We start from the raw sequence: 24618 nt of genomic DNA, 5'->3' as shown, positions 1-24618 counted from the left end.
TTTCCTCCCCTCGATTGCCCAGCACCTTAAAAGCCTGGGATGTACTAAGCTGGAGACACTTCTCCACCACTTGCATTTTAAGATGATTTATCTTGAGTCAAAGCAATGCCAAAATGGGAATTTTGAATTTGCAAGAGGTCCCCTACTTACCCTTGCAGGACCAGCAGCAGCCTTGTTTTCTGCCTGCCGTAAAAGGAGAGCCGGCTGCTGCGGTTGTGCTGGGATTCGAGAACGCCGGACAGGTATTTCTGGAAGTGAGCGGCACTGAAACACTCAGGGCTGTCCATGGTCTGGCGATAAATGAGCCACCTAGAACAAAATGGAGCCAAGTCTATCATTAGTCTCTTTAATATCCACGTTGTTTGCAACACTGCCTACCTTATTGTTTGCAATCTCTTCCTACCTCTCCTCTCTCTCTGTTTAAACCAGGAATGAGAAAACAACCTGGGTTCAAACCTCAATGATCTCAAGGTTGAAACCTTTTAAAAATATGACAACTGATGAAAGCCAGTGATTGGAGCATCCTCACAGCCCAGCAAGGAGCCGTCATAAGAAAATGGACTCAATGCGGGACACATCTGTGTTAATGTGGAATATCTGTATGTAAAAAAGAATCATGTGGCATCTTAGAGATGCATCTGAAGAAGCAGACTTAGTCTATGAAAGTTTATGCCACCAATTTCGTCCTTTCAGTTAATCTCCAAGGCATAAACTTTCCAAACATTTCATGTTGGGGACACACCTTTGAGACACGCATCATTTCGTGATACATTCAGTTCTACAAGCAAACCAGAGGTTAAACCAACTCTTTATAGGAGATACGGACACCTACATAAATAGCAATAATGAAATATATGGGGACACAACATAACTCATGAAAATCTTCCATTTATATATATTTAAAATATACAATTTATTGCTTGTTTCCACAGACTCAGAGGTTTCTTACTATTATATTACATTGCACTTTATTGACCATTTTAGCTGTGAAACTACCTCTCCCCATTTTGCAATATTCTGCACTTTGGCCCAGACCTGTGTATTAGTCTCCTGTTTTTAACATTTTATGCTGTATGTTGATTTTTATGACTGTTTTATTGATGCTGATGTTTTATTGTTGGGATATTTGTTTTATTGTCTTGTTGTTGTTATTATATTGTTATGTCGGGCAAGGCCCCATGTAAGCCGCCCCGAGTCCCTTCGGGGAGATGGGGCGGGGTATAAAAATAAAGTTATTATTATTATATTATTATGTTTGCACGATACACTGCGGCTGACACACCGATGTGTCGCAACACATTGTTTGGAAAGCTCTGCTCTAAAGCTACAAGATCTCTTTGGTTACTGTCACACTTGATGTGCATCAAGACAGAAAGCTCAAACTCTTATCAAACAAACAAGAATGCACAACTATAACTTCTTTCCTCTTGTTAAAGAGTTAAACAGAACCTTACATCACCTGTGTGAGTTCAGGAAGCTGCAGGATAAAAGTCTTGTCGGAAGCTCCTATTATGGAGATCCTATGCTTTAAGCATCACAAATATCCCGGACTTCCATTTCAGTCCGAGGGGAGAGAAGAAGAAAAGCTCCACTTACCTTCCATATTCTTTGTTAAAGGTGACCAAGAAAGAAGCGAGGTCACCTGAGCGACAGCCTGGAAGACCCGTCAAGATGGTGATCACCACCTCAAAAAGGAAGGAAGAGACAGATTACATTTCTGTCCCTTAGCCAGAAATCTGAAATGCTCCAAAATCTGACCATTGTCCATGTGGGCGGCTGAGTCAGGGACTGACAGTTCAATTATACGGACTTTGTTTCATGCACAAAGCTATAGAATTATTTGGGCGTATGCATTTAAGGGGAACTTGAAACATACATGAATTTTGTGTTTAGACCTGAGTCGCATCTCTAAGATATCGCATTAAGTATATGGAAAAATTGCAAAATCAAATAATAATAATAATAATAATAATAATAATAATAATAATAATAATAATAATAATCTAAAAGCCAAAACACTTCTGGTCCTAAACACTTTGGACAAGGGATACTTGACCAAGGTCCCTTCTACACTGCCAAATAATCCAGATTACCAAAGCAGATACTGTATATACTCGAGTATAAGCCAACCCGAATATAAGCCAAGGCACCTAATTTTACCACAAAAAAACTGGGAAAACACTGAATCCAGTATAAGCCGAGGGTGGTAAATTTCAGAAATAAAAATAGATACCAATAAAATTACATTAATTGAGGCATCAGTAGGTTAAATGTTTTTGAATATTTACATAAAGTTCAAATTTAAGATAAGACTCTCCGACTCTGATCAAATCATTATTCTCATCTTCTTCAATGTAAATGTGCTTATGTATCTTTTTAATAATAATAGAGTAAAATAATACATGTAATAATAATAATAATAATAATACATGAAAATAATACATAGAGTAAAATAATAAATGCAATAATAATAATAAGATCAGAGTGAAATAATAAATGTATTAATAATAGAAATAGAGTAAAATAAATGTAATAGTAGCAACAATAATAGAGTAAAATAATAAATGTAATAATACCAATAATAATAGAGAAAAATAATAAATGTACCATTTATTCTTGAGTATAAGCTGACTCAAATATAAGCCAACCAGGACCCTCACCCGAGTATAAGCCAAGGGGGGCTTTTTCAGTCTTAAAAAAAGGGCTGAAAAACTAGGCTTATACTCGAGTATATACAGTAATCTGTATTTGATATGAGAGTGTAGAAGGGGCTCAAGAAAGTGGTAACCAGTTCAGAGCTCCTTGGAAATCAAACATCTTGCAAACCCCACAGTCATATCACACAAATAGACAAAAAAACATACATATGTGTTTTTCCACTCAAGTTTCTGTCAGATTTTTTTATAACATCAAAAAGCAGGGAGGAGCAAAGCAACTATTTTCTTAATCTTGAAAAATTAGTTTTGGCCCCTTTATGAGATTCTATGTAAACATTAGGAAAAACCTCCTGCCAGTAATAGCTGTTTGACAGTAGAATATAAATGTGGGGGGAGTCTCCTTCTCTGGCGATTATGAAATAAAGGCTGGGTGGCCATCTGTCGGGGAGGCTTCAATTGTGTCTTTTTGTGTGGCAGAATAGGCTTGAACTGGATGATCTTTGGAGTCTATTCCAATCCTAGGATTCTATGACTGAGAAATCATCAAGAAACATACTGAACTGCCCTGATTTGTTTTAGGATCCATTCATTTTTCCTTTTTAGCAGTCTGTGGCATCTGCTAAACTCTTCTTGAGCATCACATTTCGAACCTATTGACTTTCTTCCTCTCAGCGTTCTTTGCTACCCAGATTTCACAGACAGACAGCTAAATCCGAAGTACCATGCCACAGATGACACTATGTAACACAATTTTTGTTCTTGGGTCATTTCCTAAGTGGTTCTATCATAAAAACATTGAAAAAGTTTATTAAACTGCAAAAACTTTGTTTTTGCGAGAGGGACATCCTGAAGCACGTTTTGCTATAGCTTTTCCATGAATATCTCATAGAGTCTCAACCAATTTAACCTACACAAAAACAGAGTTTCTGGAGTAGAACAAAGTAAGTACTGCACAATTTAACAGGAAATAACACTTTCAAACCAGGAACAGGTTTTTTTTTCAGAATTTGTTACACAGTGTGGTATAAGCCTGATATTGACCAGGGAACAAAGTCTAGAATCTAGCATACATTTCTATGCCACTTGGTGACTCAGTTCTGGAAGAAGCAAAATAACAAAGGGACCCAAATTACGTTTGAAGGAAGAATGGTGCCAGGCATAAACCAAGAGCCTTACCTTATCATTCTCGGCATCGTTATCAGGAATGGTTTGTGATTCTTGCAGCAAAGTCGGGAGATGAGCTCTCAGCACTGGCTCACGACTTACGCTGCTGACTGTAAAGTGCTGCTGAAATCTGAGAAAGTAACAAGAAAAGACAGACTTGTTTACTACCATACAGAACATATATTTTTTTTAAAGTGGGATGGAGAATCTCTGACAACTACTGAAGACACACAGTATTGTTATCTGTTCACATACACACAAAGTAGATCAGGGTAACTGTTCTTGCAAAAATCAACTACAAATGCATGTGCCTCTACTTCCACTTACCCTCCTTCATCTGGAATCTGGATAAGCATCTTAGGACCTTAAACTCCATTAAGAGGTCTGAATTAGCTCTCACCAAAGAATTCCTTCAAAATAATAGTAATACTAATATTTATTATTATTATTATTATTATTATTATTATTATTATTATTACTATTATTACTATTATTGGGTTGTTGTATGTTTTCTGGGCTGTATTATTATTATTTATTACCCATCTCTCCTTTTGGCTTGAGGCAGGGCACAACATACTTAAATACATCCATAAACTCACATATTAAAACATTATTACAATACAAACCATAAAAACATATATTAAAACACATGCATATTAAATTACCCAAGACGGAAGTGAAAACACAATAAAATAAGTATCGAATTATGATCAAGCCTCTCTTTGACTGCATCAAGTGGGAGAGAAGCTTGCAAAACTTACAAACAAGTACAGTAAGCCTTCCTCTTTTGCAGAGGTTAGAGGGGTGGAAAAATCACACACATTTTAAATGTTTTATAAAACCCAAATATTATCTTTTTGCGAGAACGCCTCCTTGGGAATCTTGAAGTTCTCCAGCATGACTCTATGACCATATAATCATAATCGAGAAGATAGAGATTCCCAGAGAGGTGTCCTCTCCAGGAATTGCTGAAGTCTCCATCATGAGTCTATGGACAACATCTGGCAGAAGTCGACCATAGGGTTGCATTGGATGACCTAAAATTCCTAATGAAGACCTAATTCCTAATTAACCAAAACCGCAAAAAGTTAAACTTACAAAGCCGTAGGAACCAAGTGTAATGCAAGAACATGACTGGAAACCTCACCTGTCCAAATCTGGAAGGCTTGTGGATATTCTTAGCTGGTTCCATTTTTCCCCAGGAGGACAGGTCAAGGCATCAAACAGTTTCTGCATGTTGGAATGCCTAGAACAAGAAGCCATTGTTAAGCCCTCGTTGTCGCTCTCAACTTGGAAAATATTAGGTTTCTTTTCATTGCTGTCAAGCTGTGAGATGACCATTTCCGAAGCTCAGATCCAATACCCGCTCCTAACCCAATCGGGCCGTGATGCATAACCATGTGGGAGAATTTCTTGCATGTGTCCCACTGAACTGAATGAGAAATATCTCATTTGCTTGAGAGGGACTTGTGTTGCTTTGTGGTGCCCCACGCTCACTGTAAATTACACTGGCCGACACACATTTTGATGCCTCATATGTTAGACTGGCTTCTGGGTATATGTGACCTGCCAATTCCAAAAATAACATCGGTTTTCCCCCAATCAGCTCTAGTTTTTATGATACATTAACATATGCCATATACTAGTTTGTTCACCCATAGAAAACCATGATAACCATAGCTACGAAACCTGCCTGAATATAAAAAGGTTTTAGCCTAGAGCTGGAACTGATGTACGTATAAGTCAAGGGCAAGTTTGGGAGCCAATATAATAGATTCTCATATGACTGATTGGTAAGTGAAGGGTCATTTGATGGAGAGGAGAAAGGGCTAACCCTTCTCAGGGGTTCAGTTGTCTGTGGATGCTGCCATTTCCCTATCAAGACATTAAAAAAGGGCAGATGTGGTGCCATGGCACAGGGAATAGACGCAGCTGGTGCTTCTTTTAGGGTCCTTTCAGTAGGACTAAGCTCTTGCCTTTTGCCATTTTACTCAAAGAAGGGGATGGTTCCTTTCTTGATGATGATGATGATAATAATAATAATAATAATAATAATAATAATAATAACAACAACAACAACAACAACAACAACAACTTTATTTTTGTATGCCGCCTCCATCTCCCCGAAGGGACTCGGAGCGGCTCACATGAGGACAAGCCTAATCAGCATTGTAACATCATAAAATAGACAATTTAAAACACATACTTTCTTGATGAAAGTTATAATGCTTATATTGAACTGTGGATAAATCGACCCAGGTTTTTCCAGCCAATTTTGCAACTAAAAGTTCTAGACTTATACATGAGTATATACAGTAAGCGTCAGCTCGGCAAGTTTCCACCAAGACAGTGCTTCTAAAATAGTCGGGATTACAAACTGGATTTAGACCACAATGCTAACTGGGAAATAATGGAATACTGGTGCTCTTTATGGCTGGCTGGCATGTTGAAGAAGAGCACTCTGCAGGGCAATGTTTGGCTGTTAATGTTATTTGTGGGATGCAATTCTACTGCAGGGGGAAAAGCCACTTGCTCACAATCTCTCCTGTTCTGCAGGAAGGGAATCGCCTTGGGTCATCTTCAAAGTTGTTCCTGAAGTCCCTCGTTGCTGCCAGACAGAGGAAACCTGCAACAAATAAAATCCCAACTGGATGACTTTGTTCTGCAAGTTAATAATTTAAGAATCCCTTAAAGGCAATATATCCATGATGGTTATCGAGGGGATTCTTTGGATGCAGGTTATTAACATTTTCCAATTAAAAATGCTCACTTGGAAAACATTGAAGTGTGGTTCCCAGACCAGAAAAGGTTTTGTTATCATGGCTAATAAATCGTAACACTGACAAGGCCAAATTAACTTGGTCCGCTTTAGATGTTAATAGCTAAGAAAGCAAACTTTTCTCCCCATGTCAGCATTAATATAAATCATAATAGGACCTGGACTTTCACAAGGGTTAGGGATGCAAGATTCCTGCAAAAGTGAGAAAAAGTGTGAACTAAGGGTTGTTGTATGTTTTCCGGGCTGTATGGCCATGTTCCAGAAGTACTCTCTCCTGATGTTTCACCCACATGTAAGGCAGGATACCTGCCATAGTTGTGAGCGAAACGTCAGGAGAGAATACTTCTGGAACATGGCCATACAGCTCGGAAAACATACAACAACCCTGTGATCCTGGCCATGAAAGCCTTTGACAACACAGTGTGAACTAAAAAAATACAATTCTTTTAGCTGAGAAAATAAAAACTTTGTTGTTTGTCGACAGTACATTTTGATATGTAATGAGCCCTAGCTGGACTACCGTTTTTTTTTTTAAAGTGTAAACATGAAGATAAATTTATCTAAAGAGGATAGTTATACCAAGCCTCTGTCGGCATGTGTGGCTGCGTTGATCAAATTCGAACTTATTTCCAGCACTGGTCAGTTCATTACATATCCAAATATGCAGCAGGTCCCTCATTTCCAGCCACCTCAAGTCATTGCAACCATGTAAATGGCGCAATGCAAAGCAAAGCACCATGCGACAGCTATCATGGGATCAGGACAAGTTGGAAAAGGCTTCATTAGAAGCCAAATAAGATGCTTAAAGGAGGCAGATTGAGAGAAGCAATGGCCCACTCTATTCTGCTTTGCTCAGTCCCTTACAGGAAGACCAAGGCAAACATCCTCTGAATAAATCTTGGTCGGAAAAGCTTATGATAGGATCGCCATAAGTCAATGTTGACATGAAGATACATAACAAAGAAATCTTAATGTTTGGCCTTTGGAGCATGACACTAACAAGTGATTTTTGAGAACAGTTTGATTATCTCTTATCTGAAGTGCATGGGATGAGAAGCGTTTTGGTCTTCGGGGTTGCTTTTATTTTTGTTCTTTGGAATACCTTTATTTGATATGTCTTGGGAGTCATAAAATCACAATCTTGGAAGAGAAAACCAAGGGCTATCCAACCCAACCCTATTCTGTCCCGAAGACACAATCAAAGCATCCCTGAAAGATGGTCATTCAACCTCTGCTTAAAAACCTCCAAAGAAGGCATCTCCACCAGACTCAAAGGTAGCGATCTCGAGATCTCGACACTAGACCCCTCTTGATGTAGGAATCGTATTGGCTTCTTCTGCTGTCACATCACACTCTTGGCTCATGTTCAGCTGGTGGCCCACTAAGACTCCCAGATCCCTTTCGCATGGACTGTTTTCAAGCCAGGAATGGCCCTTCCACATTATATTTTTTTATTGCCAAAATGTAGGACCATACATGAGTCCTACAAACCCTTGGGGAGATAGGGCAGAATACAAATAAAGTATTATTATTATTATTATTTCTTCCTGTTTGCAATTCATTTTGTTAGTTTTGGCTCTCTAATTCATACCTTGGAAAAATGAACTACAGTAGAGTCTCACTTATCCAACATAAACGGGCCGGCAGAATGTTGAATAAGCTAATATGTTGGATAATAAGGAGGCATTAAGGAACAGCCTATTAAACATCAAATTAGGTTATGATTTTACAAATGAAGCACCAAAACATCATGTTAGACAACAAATTTGGCAGAAAAAGTAGTTCAATACGCAGTAATGCTATGTAGTAATTACTGTATTTACGAATTTAGCACCAAACTATCATGATATATTGAAAACATTGACTACAAAAATGCGTTGGATAATCCAGAACGTTGGATAAGCGAGTCTTGGATAAGTGAGACTCTACTGTAAGTCTAAATATTATATCCATGTTATCTTTTACACAATTACCCAGGTTTATGCACATTATTCTTAATAATTCTATGCACGAAACAAAGCTGGTGTGTACTGAACCATCAGAAAGCAAAGGTGTCCCTATCCCAAGAGCATCCTTGTAATTCCAGATAAGGGATGCTCTGATTCGATAAATCAAACATACATTTTTGTTCAACAGCAAAAAAGCAGCATTAGTTGCTTCCTCCCACGTCTGTCCTTTGCACAGCGCATAGCTCAGGGATTTTCAATCGGATGCATACACCTCCACTGAACAGACATGAAACTGGAGGCAAAATAAATACTGCTATCTGTAACGTTTGAGCTGAAAGAGCTCTTTCGCAAGTGCGAGGGGATGCTACAAGGCCTGGGCAATTAATCTTCATGTGAGAACTCACCTAATAGCCTGAGTCACAAAGGCAAGAGCAACAAAGACACTGAGCATACTTTCAAAGGACACCTTTGCATTTACGGGAGAAGGAAGATAGTGTGCAAGCATCACCTCTGCGTAGAACGCTTTGTAAAGGCTTGACTTCGGGAAAAGGGCGATCATCAGCGAGTTGCTCGGGGTGTGGAGCTGGATGGGCAAGTGAGGAAGCAGGGAGCTTTTGTAATCTATGAGGAGAGCGGCCACAACGCTGGTGGAATCCTAGGAGGAGGAAAGGGAAGAAGTCAGTGGGATTTCAGAATGGAGACTGTCTAGAGTTGCATCTAAACTACCATGTTTCCCCAAAAATAAGTCAGTGTCTTATATTAATTTTTGCTCCTAAAGATGCTCTAGGTCTTATTTTCAGGGAATGTCTTATTTTTCCATGAAGAAGAATTCACATTTATTGTTGGGAAAAAATGAACATTATATAATGTACAGTAGTTGTCATCATAAACCAGCATAACCAGACAAACTGTGAATCCTATCAATAATTTCTTGTTACTATCAATATTTCCATGTACAACACTTTATGGTAGGTACATTTACCGATCCTGCATGCTCTGGTGTTCTGTTCGGCGGGCATGCTTCCAAACAAAAACTTTGCTAGGTCTTACTTTCTGGGGAGGCCTTATATTTAGCAATTCAGCAAAAGCTCTACTAGGTCTTATTTTCTGGAGATGTCTTATTTTAGGGGAAACAGGGTAGAGTTCTTTGCTTAAACAATTTGAGGACCCCTGATCTAAACTATTGAATTAATGGAGTTTGATACCACGTTGACTACTACAATTCAATGCTGTACAATCATGGGAGGTGTAGTTTTACTCTTTTCTACCAAATAATTCTATAGTGCCTCATAGAACTACAAATCCCAGTATTTCATCAAGCTATGGCATTTAAAGTGGTGTCAAACTGCATTATTTTGACAGTGTAGATGCAATCCACATGTATTCTCTTTCTGGAAAACCTCTACATCAGGGGTCCCCAAACTAAGGCCCGGGGGCCAGATGCGGCCCTCCAAGGTAATTTACCTGGCCCCCGCCCTCATTTATAATATAATATTTTTATGTCAGTTTTAATAATATAATATATTGTATGTACATATAATATTGATAAGAATATTATCATTTTATACAATATAATACTAACAATAATACCATATAATAATATTAATTATATGTTATATATTGCATATAATATTACAGTATGGTATAGTTCAATATAGTATAATGCTAATATTGTGCTATGCTAATAATATAATATATTGTATGTACATACAGCTGCTCTGAGTTCCCTTCGGGGTGAGAAGGGTGGGATATAAATGTAGTAAATAAATGTAGTAAATGAATAAATAAATAATTTTGGACTTAGGCTCGCTCAAAGTCTGAAATTACTTGAAGGCACACAACAACAACAATCCTAATTAACCTGACTATCTCATTGGCCAGAAGCAGGCCCACACTTCCTATTGAAATCATGATAGGTTTATGTTGGTTAAAATTATTTTCATTTTTAAATATTGTATTGGTCTTTCATTGTTATTGTTGTTGTTTTGCACTACAAATAAGACATGTGCAGTGTGCATAGGAATTTGCTCGGTTTTTTTCCCCAAATGATAATTCGGCCCCTCAACAGTCCGAAGGATTGTGGACCGGCCCTCGGCTTTAAAAGTTTGAGGACCCCTGCTCTACATTATCTAAAATGCAATGAACACATTATTTCATATAGAGTAATAGTAATAATCTAAAATGTGGAGCCCCCGATGGTGCAATGGGTTAAACCCTTGTGGTGGCAGGACTGCTGACCAAAAGGTCGGTGGTTCGACTCCAGGGAGCAGGGTGAGCTCCCATCTGTCAGTTCCAGCTTCCCATGCGGGGACATGAGAGAAGCTTCCCACAAGGATGGTAAAACATCAACCATCCGGGTGTCCCCTCAGCAACATCCTTTCAGACGGCCAATTCTCTCACACCAGAAGCGACTTGCAGTTTCTCAAGTCACTCCTGACACGAAAAAAACCCTAAAATGCAATGAACATTATTTTATATAGAATAAGAATAATCTAAAATGTAATGAACACCATGAATGTTATTTCATCTATAATAATAATAATAATAATAATAATAATAATAATAATTACCTAAAATGTAAAGAACACACCATGAACATTTTTTCATATAGAGTAAGAATCAGAATAATCTAAAATGTAATGAACACACTATGTACATTATTTCCTACAGAAAAATAATAATTCTATACAAAACAACATTTGTGATGTTCATTACCTTTTAGATATAGTAAGGAATTATTTTTATTATTTCTTATCCAACTCTCCCTCTGGATTAAGGTGAAGGACAACAGATTAAATTAAAGCAACAAATAAACACATTAACAGTGAAAAACACAAAAAGAGAAAATCAGGTGAAACAGCACAGCATCTGTTCAAAATGCATACATACCGTACATACTAAAAGCGACCAATTTAAAATACATCTGAGTTTTTAAAACAACATTAAAGGATGGCAAAAGATTATATAACAAAAGATTACGTGAACTAATTCAAAGCATTGAAAAGCTGCTGCAAATTGAATTTTGGCACACAGGGGAAAAACTTCAAATGCGGCCACTTCCACAATAGCACACTTTTCCTGGATAGCCATCGGCGGAAATAGTTAATGTAAGAAAATAGGCGGCCTATAGAGAAAGCAGCCTGGTAGGCTTATTTACTTGGAAATTAAAATGCTTATCTTTTTCCGGAATATCTGCGGTATTGCTGTATTACAGACGTTCCCCAACCATCGGAGACGCTCCCCTCATTTATGTTATTTTTAGCTCCCGGGCCTCACGCCTTGCCAGGTCAGTGGAACAATACAAAGGCTCTTTCAAGGGTTTTTTTTTTTTTGCTTTGCTTTGCATTGCTTTGCACAGAATACCTGGCAACACTTCAGAAGTGATAGCCAGAGCCCCATAAATAGCTCGAAAAAATTTATAGAAAGCCGGGTGTCTTGGAAGCAAACAATACAAAAGGGAAGTCAAGGCCCAAACACAGCTTTGCAGCGTGATAAGGAGGGCGGCAAAGAGAGGAACCCAATGGGATGCTTCAAGTCCTTTTCGCATTTAACCCAAGAAAGGCCCCCTCCATTATGCATTGTTCTGCACATACAATGCACCAAATGCTTGCGAGGTGATATAATCGAGGATTCAAGATGGAAAACAAAACACAACGCCAATCCCTATTTACCTTGTTTATGAACAAGTAGCTGACCGCACATTGGCCACAACTTTGGGTGCATCTATTTATTTATTTATTACATTTATATCCCGCTCTTCTCACCCCGAAGGGGACTCAGAGCGGCTTACAAATCAAATGAACACACATTATGAGAATAGCACAATATAAGCATTAAATTACTATATTGTACTATATCATTATATGGTAATATTACTAGTAATATTACATTTGATCTATCTATCTATCTATATAAAAGAGTGATGGAATCCTGGCGACCGCCAAAATAACAAAACTAAACACCCCACAACCTCGAAAATTGACAACACAACCCATCATCCATGCCTCTAGGTTGATACAACAAAAAGAAAAGAAAAATAAAGTCCTAATTAGAGGGAGAGGAATAATTGTTTTTATCCAATTGCTGCCAATTAGAAGGCTAAGCTCCGCACACTTGGTTTCCTAGCAACCCATTCACCCAGGGGACAGGCAGAGTTAGGCCTCACTTAGGCCTCTTCCACACTGCCTATAAAATACAGATTATCAGATTTTAACTGGCAGTGTAGACTCAAGGCCCTTCCACACAGCTATATAACCCATATAATCTTATATTATCTGCTTTAACTGGATTATCTGGACTCCACACCTTTACCCTTTACCTTAACTACCACCAATTCCTCAATACTTTATTTCCCATACCACCATACTTCGCCACAGCAATGCGTGGCCGGGCACAGCTAGTATATAATATATAATTAATATTACTATATTGTATTATTAGTAGTATAATATTGTAATTCCATTAGAATATTATCAATATTATATGTATGTACACTATATCATATTATTATTACATCTACACTGTAGACTTAATTCAGTTTGACACCACTTTAAGAGACATGACCCAATGCTATAGAAGTTGTAGCTTTGCAAACAGTGCTGGCACCTTGCTAAGTTACAAATCCCAGGACTCCAAAGATGTGTGACATAAAAGTTAAAGTGGTGTTGAACTGCATTAATTCTACAGTGTAGATGCACCATTCACCAACAGCTGGGAACTAAGTGAGAGATCATGTAGTGGAAGGCAAAGGGAAGAAAAAATTATAAACTACAATATGTTTTTGGACTGCAAAACCCCTTCACCTGGATGTTTGGGACTGATGGGACTTGCAGGCTAAAAACATCAGAGTTATCCTTTTTTTATTCTCAAACATCATCAAACAAAGGGTGGTGTGGGTGGGATTGGGGAATAGATGAGTTTTAAATGTCATTTTAATGTATTTATATATAATTTACTTCTGGAACATGGCCATACAGCCTGGAAAACACACAACAACCCTGTGATTCCAGCCATGAAAGCCTTCGACAACATATTTTAATTTTGTTTGTACCACATTGTGACTATTTAATTGCTTTTTAACTTTTGTATTGCACTTTTTAAACTTGTTTAGAGTGGAGTGTTAGCTGCCTTGTGTCCCCATGGGGAGAAAGGCGGGGTATAAATAAAGACAATAATAATAATAATCCAATCTCCATTCTTTAAAAATTCTTTTATGTTCACAAATAGAGGCCGCTGGTAGATTGATAATGACACCGTGATAATATGAGATTCTGGCTTCGTAGACCAGGGTTCTGCCCCAAAACATGGAATTAAATCATCTTTTAAAACAGCAGTCATGGGGAAACAAAAGGGCCAGCTAACACCTCCCAACAAAGGATTCCCCCAGGCAGGAAGCAGCCAGGCTTTGAAGCTGCAAGGCCATTCAATGCCAATCAAGGTGGCCAATTGCAACATTCACGCTTGCCTCAAACAGACAAGAGTTCTTTCTCCCACCCTGGACATTATTCCACAGATATATAAACCCAACTTGCCCAGTTTCCAACAGACCTCACAGCTTCTGAGGATGCCTGCCATAGATGTGGGCGCAAAGTCAGGAGAGAATGCTTCTGAAATATGGTAAACTCAAAGAAACCCAAACAAAAGGTGACAGCAGTGCAGTTATACAAACTCAGCACTAAGGAGAAATCTAATTTCCAAAATATTTACGTAATATTGGTGGTTTGTGTCTTGTTCTGGTGTATCAGCAGAACATATCAAAATGTTTTGGAAAAGCAGTTCAGAATGTTTTTGTATATGTTTCACTTGCTAATAGCTTACAATATTCCCTATATTGAAGCAATTTTTTTTCCCACACGGCTCTACATATTTAGGCCTTATGTTTACTATCTGATGTTTCCCATTCTCATTGAAATAAGCTTTTTTGGACAACAAGCATCTGCTTCCACCTTCAAAGTGATGGAAGAAGGATCAACTGGTAGCAAAAAGTACTTGGCATTTACAACTAACGTGTGGATTAATAGGGTTTTCAAAATGATGATTTACAGCTATTCTTCCAAACAGTCAATGGGTTGGGTCGAATTCTGCGCAGAACAAAGAGGGGATCATCACTTACTCCATCGTAGAACCTGATGGACGTCATGTGGGTCTTGGAGATGGGGATGCTTCCATAGTGGGGATGGCAGAAGAGAAGGCCCTCGGAGAAGAAGTAGAGCTTCCCTGCAAATTAAAAGAAGGGATCAAGGATTGTGAGTAACGTTTTAAGACATCTAGCCCTTTACTTATACCACAAGACAACAGAAATCCTACACAACCCTGGGAGACAGAGTCATCAAGCTGAAGGCATCTCAAAGCTATCCACCAACAATCTGCACTTTTGTTTCAATGACTGTCTTTTGAAACCAACCATATGAGAAGGTATGGGCTATAACCCACGCTGAGTGTCAACCTACCTGAAAACTTATAGTAGCTTTTTGGTATAAGGCAATCAAACATTAAGTAAAAAAGGACCGGGCTGTGGCGCAGCTGGCTAGTAACCAGCTACAATAAATCACTTCTGACCAAGAGGTCATGAGTTCGAAGCCCAGTTCGGTTAAGCCCACGACCATTAAATAGCCCAGCTTGCTGTTGACCTATGCAGCCCAGAAAGACAGTTGCATCTATCAAGTAGGAAAATTTAGGTACGCTTTTTGGGGGGAGGCTAATTTACAACACCATAAAACTGCCAGCAACATGCCGGAAAGGAATGAGGAAGTACAGTCACTAGTGGACGGTGAAGCAACAGCTCCCCCTGTGGCCGGAATCGTGAAGCTGGAAAAATGTTAAATGCCTCTGTGTCTGTCTAAACTGTATGTTGTTTATCTGATGGCATTGAATAGGTGATGTAATAACATAGGTACATGAGTGTACGTGTTTTATAGTTATACAGTAGAGTCTCGCTTATCCAACATTCTGGATTATCCAACACAGTCTGCCTCCCACCCAGATCCACAGCTGTTTCTCTGGGCATCAAGGACTGAACTTTTTACGGATTTAACTTCCGACAATGTACCTGGAGGACCATCATCCTTGAGCTATGAGGGATCACCTAAGTAAGTAACTAAGTAACAGCCTTTCAGATGTTACTGCAGTCCAACTCCCATCAGCTCTACTCTTTATGTCTAATGAGGAGGAAGACTGAGTTGTAGTCCAGCATCTGGAGGGCCACATAAATGGAGGGCTGGATTTGACACATGCGATCGAGAGAGTTTGAGGATTCACCATACAATCATGATGAGGAAAACAACCAGAAGTAATTTATCCAGCAAAACAATGGAGGAAAACATACAAAAAATTTAAGAACTAGATACAAATGTTAATTGCAATTATGGAATTATTTCAAGCATGTTAATAGATCATGGTAGTTTTGGGTTATGAATACAGCAGTCATTTCTTGATGCCTCATGAAAAGTTGGTTCTGAAATTTCAGATTGCTGTTCATCAAAGTGTCTATACTAATGGGTCACACTCATTCACATAATACACTCTCTCATACGTATATAAAAGGAACTATAAGAGCACTTGTGAGGTACTTTGAGAGGTTCTTTAAGACCTGGACACTTCAGAACTCAAAGAGTGTTGCAAACAGGAATGATAATGAGAAAAACAACCTAAAATCAATGGGAGTACGCATGAGTATATGTGGCACTTCCATAATAGCTTGGCACAAGTTACCTTCCTCCGGTCGACACAGCGAGTTGCTAGAAGCAATATAGGCACCATCACCTCCCATCAAGAGAACACCCAGGAAAGATTCTTCTTGCTGAAACAGAAAGGTTTCATGAGGTCAAAAAATGGCAAGTGAGTCATTTGAAAAAAGGCACTCTTCTTTTATATTAAATTAGTTCTCTGAGGGTGCATGCACACTGCAGAATTAATGTCGATTCAACCCACTTTAACTTCCATGGCTCAATGCTATGGAATCTTGGGAGTTGTATTTCTATAAGGTCTTTAGCCTTCACATTCAGAGGGGGCTGGTGCCTTGCTAAACTACAAATCCCAGGATTCCATAGCCTTGAGCCGTGGCCGTTAAAGTAATGCCAGTTTCCATTAATTCCACAGTATAGATACATCACTAGTAACCTACAAAGCTATTTTTATACCAACTCAGATTATTTGAATAGTAGACACTGAGACTATCGGAATATATCTGAGGCAGTCCTTGGTAAGTCCCACTAAAAAAGATCTCACAACAAAGTAATGGGAAGGACTAACACGGCACTTTCAGGTTGGAGAGGATGAGCACTACAACTGAACTATTATCGTCTGTTTTCCAATGAAATTTAGATCCTTTTTTGACTTAAAACCCACAGCAAGAGCTCTCAAAATGACTAAGCGGCTGCCAAAGTATGGATTGTTTTGAGAAATGAGCCTACAGCTTTAGAGAAGAACAATATCCCAATGTTAATGGTGTTTTCCTTTCTCATCAGTGACAGGACAGAATGTCCTCTGATCCACACTGGATTTATGGTGGCAACTCCACCAAGTATTGCTAGGTCATCTGAGAACAAAAGGGCTCAATTTTCAAGTTGCTCTCCGGTGTTTTCTTTAGGATAAGATGAGAATCATGCAGTCTCCTAGCACCCAGGATTCCTCACTCTTGGCCTGGCTTCTGGGATTTGCAATCCAATAACATCTGGAGGGCGTGAGACACAGATTGCTCTATTCTGCTTCTAATGCTAGTGACACCATTTTTACTCTAATCACTTTGCTTTGCGTTCAGTAGCAGGACCTCAGCCCAAAACAGCTTTAAGAAAAAGAAATGAGCTGCAGGCAGAGAAGGTAGAATAATTTTGGGCACCATGGCTTCCAAAATATTCAGAGTACATAGCCCTACATGCATGCGCTTATCTAAGTTGTTTTTACTTTTACTTTTACTTTGAGTGCTGCAAAAGGAATGCATGGTCTGGCGTATTCAAGGAAAGCTGCTAACCATTTCTGTATTCATTTAAAGGAGCAATCCTAGAGAAGAGGTGGCATTTAGTATACTAGAATAAATTTAGAAGAAATGGAAAACAGCACAGATGACACGGACTGTCTTATGGCTAAAGCACGAGGTTTTTGTGGACGAATGGATCTCACTGTTTGTTTTAAAAATTTTATATTGTATTTAATAGTTTTAATTGAATTTATGTACTGTGTAATTTTGATCTTGTGTAGACATCGAATTACTGCCATTGTTGTAAGCCGCCCCGAGTCCCTTCGGGTGAGAAGGGAGGGATATAAATGTTGGAAATAAATAAATACATAAATAATAAACAGGTATGACATTTACTGCATTTAGATGTGTGGTCAAGCTTTCCACATTCACCAATGTTAGGGATGCAAGACCCTTGCCAAAGTGGGAAAAACGCAACTTAAAAAAAACCTACCGTATTTCATCCCGTAATAGTCACACTTTTTAATCCTCTTTTAATAAAAAAGAGGTGCGACTATTATGTAATGAAACAATTCTGCTCTTGATTGTTCGAGACAGGAGAAGGGATGATCCAGCCTCAAACAAACAGCTCTGTTTCTGTTCATTACTTTGCTTTCTTTCTTTCTTTCTTTCTTTCTTTCTTTCTTTCTTTCTTTCTTTCTTTCTTTCTTTCTTTCTTTCTTTCTTTCTTTCTTTCTTTCTTTCTTTCTTTCCTTCCTTCCTTCCTTCCTTCCTTCCTTCCTTCCTTCCTTCCTTCCTTCCTTCCTTCCTTCCTTCCTTCCTTCCTTCCTCCCTCCCTCCCTCCCTCCCTCCCTCCCTCCCTCCCTCCCTCCCTCCCTCCCTCCCTTCTTTCTCCAAAGGCAAAGCAGTTCACCAAATCTGAAAGGGAGCTCTTTGGAGAAAGGTCAGAAGATTCAGACCTCAGTTTCAGTTTTATTAGTTGCCTTAAGTATTCAAAGGAAGGATGGAAGAGTGGAGCTCCAGAGACCCTCATTTCAGAGTTTTTAAAACTGCCTTGCCTTTGGAAAAGGAAGGAAGGAAGGAAGGAAGGAAGGAAGGAAGGAAGGAAGGAAGGAAGGAAGGAAGGAAGGAAGGAGAATCAATTGTAAACATGGAGCAGTGGTGGCACAATGGGAGAAACCCTTCTCTCACACCAGAAGCGACTTGCAGTGTTCTCAAGTCGCTTCTAACACGATTAAAATAAAGCTCTACATGGCTCTGCGACTATTATGCGAGGAACACACAAAAAACCAATTTTGCCATCCCTATAATGGAGCTTTAACTATTTTGCAGTGGCGATGAAATAAAGTACAGTAGAGTCTCACTTATCCAACATAAGTGGGTCGGCAGAACACTGGATAAGTGAAAATGTTGGATAATAAGGAGGGATTAAGGAAATGCCTATTAAATGTCAAATTAAGCACCAAAACATCATGTTTTACAACAAGTCTGTTTGAGTGTGGCTGTACATGTGTTGTTGTTGGGCATGTTGGTCAGCTGAGCGTTGCTACCTAGAAACAGCTGTGAATTCGGGCAGGAGGCAGACTGCGTTGGATAATACAGAATGTTGGATAAGCGAGACTATACTGTAATTTTTTTTACCAAAGAGAACACCTCTGTAGGTCTTCTAGTGTGATTCTATGGTCATCTTCCACCAGAAATTGACCACAATATTGGACTCAAATACCTACAGATGCTTGGAGAAATGTTCTCTCTAGAAATCTCTAGGTCCTTCAACATGACTATGGTTGAACTCTGTCTGAAGTTGACCACAGGGTTGTGCTGGAGGATCCAGGAATTCCAAGGATTGAACGTAAATGTGTTAAATTGTGAGAACAAACCTTCAAGATTTGCTGGGCCTTCTCTGAAAGCTTCACTTCATTATCTTCAACCTATAAGCAAAACCAACAATTAGTTTACTTCCTTTGTATGCAATTATGATGGAACAATGTAATGGGACGCAAGTTCATTCTCCAGAGATGTATGTCTTCTTTTTGTAACTCATATTTCAAAAACAGTAATCAATAGCATTACCTGAATTGTTACAAAAAGTGTGTGCATGATTCACAATCCCAAACAAAACAAAGTAGGCTGCTGTGCCTGCAGTCCAGAACCACAACGTAGAATTACTGGTCTTGTCTTTCTGGTAATGCTGGTGAGCTTAACACGATTGTGTGTGAGAAATGCTTTGAACATTCCCCCAAAGGATTTAGAAATTACTGGTGGGGGCTTGAAAGATTCCAGCATAAAATGAAATCATTGGCCTCTTTCACTGAACTGTCACGAATATAAACAAGATCAATATTACAAAGTTGGTGTGAATTTTCTGGGCTGTATGGCCATGTTCCAGAAGCATTCCCTCCTGATGTTTTACCCACATATATGGAAGGCATCCTCAGAGGTTATGAGGTCTACTGGAAACTAGGCAAGTGGGGCTTATATATATATCTCTGTGGAAAGTCCAAATATGAAGTAATCAGGGTCAGCTAACACCTCCCAACAAAGGATTCCCCCAGCCAGGCTTTGAATCTGCTAGGCCATTAAATGCTAATCAAGGTGATCAATTGCAACATTCACACTTGCCTCAAACAGGTGTCCTAACTTGGACCTTCCACAGACATATAAACCCCACTTGCCTAGTTTCCAACAAACCTCACAATCTCTGAGGATGCCTGCCATAAATGTGGGCAAAATGTCAGGAGAGAATGCTTCTGGAACATGGCCATACAGCCCAGAAAACTCACAGCAACCCAGAGATACCGGCCATGAAAGTCTTCGACAACACAATGTTACGAAGCATTCTTGATTCCACACTGAAGAAATAAGCAACAAATGCTAGTGTTTTAAGGGATTTGGATTTGAGTGGCAGCACATCAAAATGACAAAGATATACAGTAGAGTCTCACTTATCCAATGTTCTGGATTATCCAACACATTTTTGTAGTCAATGTTTTCAATATATTGTGATATTTTGGTGCTAAATTCATAAATACAGTAATTACTACATAGCATTACTGCGTATTGAACTACGTTTTCTGCCAAATTTGTTGTATAACATGATGTTTTGGTGCTTCATTTGTAAAATCATAACCTAATTTGATGTTTAATAGGCTTTTCCATAATGCCTCCTTATTATCCAACATATTCGCTTATCCAACATTCTGCCGGCCCGTTTACGTTGGATAAGTGAGACTCTACTGTATGTTCTTCCATGTCAAAGCAACAAACAGATGAAGTCTACTGGCAAGTGAGCAATTTTTTGAAAAAGATAATATTAAATGTATTAGATGAAAACACTGGTGATATCCAATTCCATTTGCTGGAAGCAGGGAACACACAGTTTCTTTGCTTGCCTTTTTCTCCAATTCCATGCCCAATTATCCTCCTATTATTTGAGTTTGTGCCGCTTAACCAATCTCTCCTACATCTTGGCAGAATACAAGCTGACCTGGCTCTTTTCTGTTTATTGTATTGATTTCCTTTCTTCAATATAACGTTGCTGAAAGAATTTAGTTTCAGTTGCACCTGGAGCCACTATCTCAAGCAGGACTATGTTTTCCCTTGAGCTCAGCAGCTTCACGAGAACAGTTTTGGCAACGGCGTTCAATTTCAATTTTAATAAAAGTACTTACCAGCCAAGAAACGGACCTCGGGATGGCTGCGGTGAGAACGATGCAGCTGGTTTCTGTGCTGATGCTGCCATCTGCAGCAAAGACAAAGCACATCAGATGCAAGGTGGTTTCTCACCTTTTAGATCCCTGCTTCAAAGCAGTACTTTTAATACAAGCAAATTTACAGTTAACCTTCCACATTCACTTGGGTCAGGGGTACAGGACCCCATGAAAGTGGAAAAACACCCAATAAAAGGGCTTTTAATGGAAGATAATGCCTCTGTAGAAGTCTCCAGATCCTCCAGTGTAGACATGGGCCAACTTGGGCCCTACTGGCTGTTAGGAATGGTGGGAGTTGGAGTCCAAAACACCTGGAGAGCCCAAGTTGGACCATGTCTGGTCTAGGTCCTCCAGGCCATTCTATAGGATGCTTGACTACAAAGTCATGCTGGAGAACCTAGCAAATTCCAAGAGAGGATTCTTCTCTGGCAATTTTCCAGGTTCTCTTGGGTAACCTATAATGGAAGTCATCCAATCCAAAGTACCCAACATTTCTGACAATCCTTCGATCAAGTTTAGACTCTCTTATAATACATGTTAAGCCTGTTGACTCTTTTTTAGTACTTTACAATTCTGAGGTCAAATACTGCTGTTTTATTGTATTATTATTATTATTATTATTATGAAAATTATGACACAGCAAAAAAGATAGATATGCTGGATTTCGTATCACAAAATCACAAGTCGAACACTTCCCAAGTGTCTAGGATTGTGTGATGTATTATTATTATTATTATTATTATTATTATTATTATTATTATTATTATTTCCTATTTCGATTGTAATTCAGGAATTCATCCCACATGGATTTGGTTGTCATATTGTACTGGCAAGTCTTTTAAGGAGGTACCATATTTATCACATCAAACCTTATTTATATCCCGGCCCCATCTCCCCATGGGAACTTAGGGAGGCCTTCAACACAAAGGCAGACATTTGATGCCTCAAACATAATAACCAAAAAATTGAACAATAAATAAACACTGGATTGCTGTGAGTTTTCCAGGCTGTATAGTCACGTTCCATAAGCATTTTCTCCTGATGTTTCACCTTTTGTGTCCCATAAGCATTTTCTCCTGATTTTGATTCAATTGGTCACCTTGGTCTGGCTATTTACTACCTGGGCGAATCCTTTGTTGGGAGGTGCTAGCAGGCCCTAACTGATTCATGTGTGGAATTCCTCCCAACAAAGTATTCCCCAGGCAGTAAACAGCCAGACTTTGAAACTGAAAGGCCATTCTATGCAAATTGAGGTGGCCAATTGAAGCATTCATATCTGCCTCAAACAGACAACAGTTCTTTCTCCCGCCCTGAACATCGAACATCCCCTCCCTGGGGGAATCCTTTGTTGGGAGGTGTTAGCTGGCCCTGATTGTTTCCTCTCTTGAATTCGCCTGTTCACAGATATATAAATCCTACTTGCATAGTTTCCAACAGACCTCGCAACCTCAGAGGATGCCTGTCATAGATGCAGGTGAAACATCAGGAGAGAATGCTATTGGAACATGGCCAGACAGCTTGGAAAACTCACAGCAACCCAGTGATTCTGGCCTTGAAAGCCTTCGACAACACAATAAATAAATAATATCAACAACACAATAAATAAAAAATGCTATCATAAAACAAATCATACTAAAAACCAATAAAACACTCTCCACAACAATAAAATGGGTTAAAATATAAACATATATACAATATAATTTGCAATAATATATAATATTATAATTATTGTATATGCATACAATATTAATAATATTATTTTGTAATACAATATAATACTAATAATACAATATAATAATATTAATTATATATTACATGTAATATTATTAATAATATTACAGTATATAAATATAGTACAATATGGTAATTTATTGCCAGTTTTGTGCTATGCTAATAATATAATATTGTATGTAAATTTAATTTGTAAGCCGCTCTGAGTCCCCTTCGGGGTGAGAAGGGCAGGATATAAATTTATTAAACAAACAAACAAACAAACAAATTAATTAAAAGCCATATCCATAGTTTAAAAAGCCATATCTATAGAGCAGTCCTTATTTGGTAAAGCCAGGTCATCAAACATTCGGCTTTTCATGTCCCTAGGTGCATAGGTAAGTTTTTTATTGCTTTCTGATGGAGGCCTGTTCTAATCTCTTTGGGAAAGAGTTCCAGAGTCTTTACAGTCTTCTTTGCTCCAAAAAGTAATAAAATAGTAATAAGTAGATGGTCTCCGAGGGCATCTGGTTGGGGGAATTATGGGGACTGTAATCCAAAAAAGCAAAATACTCTTTGCAAAATACTATAGGATGTATAGGATCTGCATTCAGCAGCTCCTTCGTAAAAAAAATTCTGAAGCATGGAACGGATTATGTACTTAGAGAGGATTAGGAAGAATTCCTGTGTTGATTAAACACAAGCATAAAAGGTACTATTTGCTTCCACAGAGGGAAACGTCTCAGGAGAGGAGATGGAAAAGGACAGGAAACTGATGCCTTCTCAGGACAAACAATGTCCATAGCAAAGCAGAGCTGTCTCACTTGGGAGAGCTTTTTCCTCACATGAGCAACATAATTAGCAGTTCATATATTTCAGGTCCAGCCAACTCTCATAGTCAAGCTTTGGAGCCGTTCCAAAACCTCTGAAATCAAAGCGGCTGCCAGAATGAGAGCTTGGATCTGCCGGCTCAAATGACACCGCACTGAAGCAAGGGACTCCTTAACACCTTCACCCTGCTTCTCAAGCAATTAAAATAATCTAATTTTTTGTTTGGAAAAGCTTGTGAAAGCAAAGCAAGGCATTAATGCCTCTCCTAATAAATGGGAAAGTGATGTCTTCATTCTGGAACGAAGACATCTGCCAGTATCAGCGAGGAAAGAATGTCTTGCTTTTACTCCTTTCCAGAAGTTTGGAACGGAGCCATTTGCTAGCATGTGAAATAATTTCATCATCAGTTCATATATAATCTGAAATCATGCTCAGCATTTCCATGAAAGGGCCCTGTGTCCTATTCTAGTTTCTCTTGCACTCTCCTAGGGTTAGGATTTTGAAGCAAACCACAGTCAGAATTTATATCCAAATGGCTAGGCCGCACTTTCTGGTGGCTTCCTCATCTTTGGGTAAAAGGAAGCTAGAAGAAATCAAGTACATAAAAGAGATTGCACCCAAATATTAGGCAGAATTTCCTCAGAACAAGAGCTGTTTAACTGCAGATACTGCTGCCACAAAGTGTGATGGAGTCTCCTTCTCTGGAGGTTTCTAAACAGAGGCTGGATGGCCATCTGCTGGGAGGGCTTTGATTGTGTCTTTCTGCCCAGCAAAACGGGGTTGGACTGAGTGGCTCTTGACTCTCATGTTCAGGCCATTCCAAACTGTGGCTGGGCATGACCAGTGTCTTTCATGTCATTCGCAGAGCATTTTTCATCTTGGGCTGGAGATATGAAGCACTTAA

At 38.9% G+C, this 24618-nt stretch overlaps 1 protein-coding gene across 1 annotated transcript in view; it reads right to left on the bottom strand.

Annotated features, from left to right (window-relative positions):
* The window catches only part of dnaaf9 (dynein axonemal assembly factor 9), a 132195-nt gene that overhangs the window by 37159 nt on the left and 70418 nt on the right, over nucleotides 1-24618 (bottom strand). Inside the window, exons 18-27 of the mRNA XM_003225467.4 lie at nucleotides 21135-21205; nucleotides 19344-19394; nucleotides 16260-16347; nucleotides 14662-14765; nucleotides 9058-9204; nucleotides 6359-6447; nucleotides 4969-5067; nucleotides 3834-3951; nucleotides 1597-1685; nucleotides 151-309 (exon numbers count right to left, since the gene is read on the bottom strand). Of these exons, the coding sequence (XP_003225515.1) occupies nucleotides 151-309; nucleotides 1597-1685; nucleotides 3834-3951; nucleotides 4969-5067; nucleotides 6359-6447; nucleotides 9058-9204; nucleotides 14662-14765; nucleotides 16260-16347; nucleotides 19344-19394; nucleotides 21135-21205 (1015 nt within the window). The remainder of the gene's footprint in view (nucleotides 1-150; nucleotides 310-1596; nucleotides 1686-3833; nucleotides 3952-4968; nucleotides 5068-6358; nucleotides 6448-9057; nucleotides 9205-14661; nucleotides 14766-16259; nucleotides 16348-19343; nucleotides 19395-21134; nucleotides 21206-24618) is intronic.

Source organism: Anolis carolinensis, chromosome 5 (genome assembly GCF_035594765.1).
Source record: "Anolis carolinensis isolate JA03-04 chromosome 5, rAnoCar3.1.pri, whole genome shotgun sequence".
Classification (NCBI taxonomy): Eukaryota; Metazoa; Chordata; class Lepidosauria; order Squamata; family Dactyloidae; genus Anolis; species Anolis carolinensis.
Note: the sequence above shows the minus strand (reverse complement) of the source record. Positions and strands in the feature narration are given on the sequence as shown.